At 41.8% G+C, this 4243-nt stretch overlaps 1 protein-coding gene across 1 annotated transcript in view; it reads right to left on the bottom strand.

The window, feature by feature from the left end:
- LOC107754046 (non-receptor tyrosine-protein kinase TYK2-like) overlaps window positions 1–4243 on the bottom strand; it is a 22586-nt gene that overhangs the window by 9488 nt on the left and 8855 nt on the right. Inside the window, exons 6-14 of the mRNA XM_016570362.1 lie at window positions 3275–3638; window positions 3043–3198; window positions 2797–2954; window positions 2600–2714; window positions 1514–1697; window positions 1240–1358; window positions 1094–1145; window positions 607–758; window positions 381–531 (exon numbers count right to left, since the gene is read on the bottom strand). Coding sequence (XP_016425848.1) covers window positions 381–531; window positions 607–758; window positions 1094–1145; window positions 1240–1358; window positions 1514–1697; window positions 2600–2714; window positions 2797–2954; window positions 3043–3198; window positions 3275–3638 — 1451 coding nt within the window. The remainder of the gene's footprint in view (window positions 1–380; window positions 532–606; window positions 759–1093; window positions 1146–1239; window positions 1359–1513; window positions 1698–2599; window positions 2715–2796; window positions 2955–3042; window positions 3199–3274; window positions 3639–4243) is intronic.

Below are 4243 nucleotides of genomic sequence, written 5' to 3'. Positions count from 1 at the left end.
GTAAAAACAGTTTTAGCAGTCATTATCCGTGTATACCATTGTTTTGCGTTTACTACAGTTCAGTGGATCAGGAGGCGCTGGCTGGTGTGACTGAGTGGAGGCGGGACTAATTTGCATATTCATAGATTCGCGTATAGTAAATGAGGCAAGGGTGTAGAGTTACATTCATGCTATTTTAAGGCATGAGAAAATTATTTTCATAAGAAAAAACATTTAAATATGTCATTTTGATGATCAAAGATAAGTTTTAAGGGATAAAATATTTTGACTACAGGGGGACTTTAACATCCAACACCATAATTGCACCACGGTAGTGATAATACAACAAAACAACAGAAAAACCCAGCATGTGCATGATTCCACTGCGTTCAAAGACTCACTTTTAATCTGAATCTCTGTTAGCTCTCTCAGAATGGTCCGGAAGGACGGCCGTGCAGCAGGGTCGTATGTCAGACACATGCTGATAAAGCTCGCCAGCTCTTGAGAAGACGGCACCGCCAGGCGACTCTGCGTCTCATAGAATCGCTCTTTCTGTAGATGGAGGAGAGCTTATAAGAAAACGGTGCGAGTGTTTGGTGTCAGGTACACAGCTGGAGGAAGCCGTACCTCAGGCAGTGTGCTGCCACTGATAGGAAGATCTCCGTTGTTGCAGATTTCCAGAAGAGTCACTCCAAAGCTCCACTGGTCGGCAGCGCTTCTTATACGGGCCCCATCGGCGATACACTCCGGAGCGATCCACGGGATGCGCTCTACGCGCTCTTCATGTAAAACACGTATGAAACAAAGACTTTTACATTTTGTGAAGTAAATGCAATCCTTGGGTGTTCTGAGTGTTTTTAGTGGGTTGCTATGCATTTGCTAGGGTGTTCTGTGTGGTTTCTGGACTTGGATTTTCACTTAAAAAGTAATACAGCACCTCTCCTCAAAAAGCCACATGATTTGAGGCATCATTCATGTCTGAAACACAAACAGTGTGCTGAAGTTTAATAATTAGGGTTTCTGTCACTACACATTCTGGACAGGTGCTTCAGTGCTGTAAATATGATCATCCTGACACTAATAAATGCACTAGACTAAAGGAAGTGTGCATCACCATAAGGAAGTGGTTCGTTCGTAGCTTCCTGTTCTATGAACCATGAGAGAATCTGATGAAGTAAACAGTAGAAAAAGCCCCTTAACAATGGTTTGGTGCTCAGCTCATGAGGATAAGAAGGTGAATGATTGTGTACAGTTACGTACCTTTGTAATTTCCTTGTCCTTAATTTGATGAAACCGCAGTTGGCTCAGGTTTAGGGTTTCAGAGACCGTTTTAATGCTACTGTTGGCACCCTTTCTTATTACGAGAAGGTTCGATAGCTCTGCAAGAAAACCATAAAAACCCGTTAACAGGATGACTCACTAAATGATAAGAATCATGTACTTCTGTGGAATTTTTCTCCTAATCAGAGATGTACTCCAGGATGACTCAGAAGGTTTGACTGTGAAGTCTGCCGAGCAGAAAATACACACTCACCTCCTGGTCTGGGCAGGCAGCACTTCTTCAAAGTGAAGCGGTCTTCTCCAGACTTCAGCACGAAGGTCTTTAAGCTATTGGTGAGCTCCTTTATGCTAGAGAATTCTTGATCCCAGCCTTTCAGTCTGAACATGGAGCCCTTCAGCGTAATTCTGAACTGTTTGTATATTGGATTTTCTCCATCCTGTCAGAATCAAAGTCAAACAGAAATGACATTAGAGTTGAGATGAAACGCATGTAGCGACAGATCTTTTCTTCTGTACGGTGACGTACATCTGCGTGAAACAGATTATCAAAAAAAAAAAAAAATGAAGGGCGAGGACTTGGTTCTATGCATTGATTGTTGACTGGATTTTAAGATGAGGCCGCTGCATTCAAAAGTGGAGGCAGATGAATGTGAGCTTGTAGTCGATTTCAATAAAGGGGCGGAGTTCAAAGATTGGAGAAGTCAGGCATACACCACCAGAGAGCAATCTGTCATTTTCACTAAAAGATCTACATTCTATATTGTATACATGTATAATATGGTTTCTATGGGATTTTTTATGGGATGTCTTCTGTAGCACAAAAGATGTGGGATTAGTCAAGCAGTTTACGCAATAGGCGACAACCATTTATCTCACCGCCTCTTGTGTTTATAGGCACTTTTCCATACACCCGAGAAGTGATCAAATACAGTATTAAATAGACTTTCTGACCATATAATATGCAAATGGCATGTGATTGATTGAGAATAAAGTCATCTTCCATTGCTCAATGATCTGCAGCAGCCACAACAAGGTCTTTCGCATTGTGCGCCACTATCAATTGTACACGACAAAATAGAAGGATTCTCACAAACAAGCTTGACCCTGTCGTGTCTCTTCCACTGAAACTTCATTGTAAACTCGCAGTTGTCACCTAGCTGTAAGTCAAGCCAAAGCATGTTTGCCTGGCTATCAAGTAAATTCCTTTTACATGCATAAGCTTAATTATTAAGCACCATTAATTATACTTAACGTATTTCGCAATCATTTCACAATTCTTTAATTCAGCCAATCAAATCATTGTCAGAGTTAACACTGAAACCTCTAACTAGAGCATTACCTTTGTTTGACTCAGAGATGCCAGGATTATGCGATCGTAATCCAAAACACTCCAGCGCACAATAAACGCTCCATCCTCTGCTTCTTTCTTTAGTTTTTGGAGCACATACTCATCCCTGGAAGCAAGAAAAAGAGTGAACACATTAATAAAAATGGTGGAAGACCACATGGCTGCATGTGGAAATGCGAGTGACGTACAGTATGGGACCGTGCAGGTCATTGGTCCCACTGAGAACCACTCTGGGCGGAGCCACTTCGTGACAAAGATAATGATGCGCGTCGGTTGTAAGGCGGAAATATCCATCCAGCAGTGAAACCAGAGAGCGAGCCTGAAGTCTGGAGCCCAAACGCATGTCCTGGAACACAAATATATAAAGGTGGGTCACGTATCATAATAAAAACACAAGAGATAAAAACCAAATACAGCTTTACCAGACTGTTTACCATTGACATGTTGTCTTGGCGACTGATGCAGACGTTTATGCCCTGAATGGCAATATGAGAGATCGCAGGGAAGTCGCAGAAGGTGTTCCAGTTGTCCATTTCCTGTTCATCAGGTGGCTGTGCTTCTCTGTTCTGTTTATAAATATAGTCATTCCCCTGGAAAGTGGGAAGAATTTAAGAGTACAGTTCTACTAGCGAAGAAGAAGGTTAAATATCTACTGCATCAACTTACCCATTGTGCTGATGTCTTCCTCCAACATATGCCGGTTGATCCAGACACTCTGATCTCATGAGTAGGTTCACTGTTCACGGTTTGTGTTTGGGAGGCAATGGGGTACGACCCACTGCCATCTCCATCAGATCTCAGGTCAAGACTGAACACAGGGAAGGTTTCGGCACCAAATTTTGGTGCCAGACGCTCCAGCGTGGATATATACTTATACATAACTTCTTGTGACCCAAACTTTCCCATGCCCACCGTGTGCTCCTGGAAACTGCTTACAAAGTTTGCAAACACGCGCCGAATACGGAACCTTGTCAGGACATTGTTCCGAGCAATGTGTCGGGAAAAGGATTGAGGGATACAATGGAGAAAGCTGAAAGATGGAGCACAAACATGTCAATACGCTTGATGGAACTCTATTCTATATTGTAATGGCTATCAGCATTGTTAAAAATAATATAAAATTGCACATTTTAAAGTGTTCTATGAAATCCACTCATATATTGCAGAGTTTTAGATACAACTAAACGAACTCGGACACATTTATAATCTGGACAACAACAGGTTCACACCATAAGGAATGCATTTTTCCTTTCAAGATAAAAGAGCTTAAAGGGGTCATATGATGTTGCTAAAAAGAACATTATTTTGTGTATTTGGTGTAATGAAACGTGTTTAAGGTAAAAAAAAAAAAAAAACATTATTTTCCACATACTGTACATTATTGTTTCTCCTCTATGCCCCGCCTTTCTGAAACGCGTCGATTTTTACAAAGCTCATCGGTCAGAAAAAGCGAGGTGTGCTGTGATTGGCCAGCTATCCAGTGCGTTGTGATTGGCCGAATACCTCAAGCGTGTGATGGAAATATTACGCCCCTTACCATATTGTGATGCCGTGTTCCGGAGTGACGAGACAAAAACAAACATTAAAACCCATTACAAAAGAGGCATTTGTTGCATCCAGTGGGGACATAAATAC

This window comes from Sinocyclocheilus rhinocerous, unplaced genomic scaffold (genome assembly GCF_001515625.1).
Source record: "Sinocyclocheilus rhinocerous isolate Xijiao unplaced genomic scaffold, SAMN03320098_v1.1 scaffold292, whole genome shotgun sequence".
Classification (NCBI taxonomy): domain Eukaryota; kingdom Metazoa; phylum Chordata; class Actinopteri; order Cypriniformes; family Cyprinidae; genus Sinocyclocheilus; species Sinocyclocheilus rhinocerous.
This window is presented reverse-complemented; position numbering and strand designations above follow the sequence as displayed.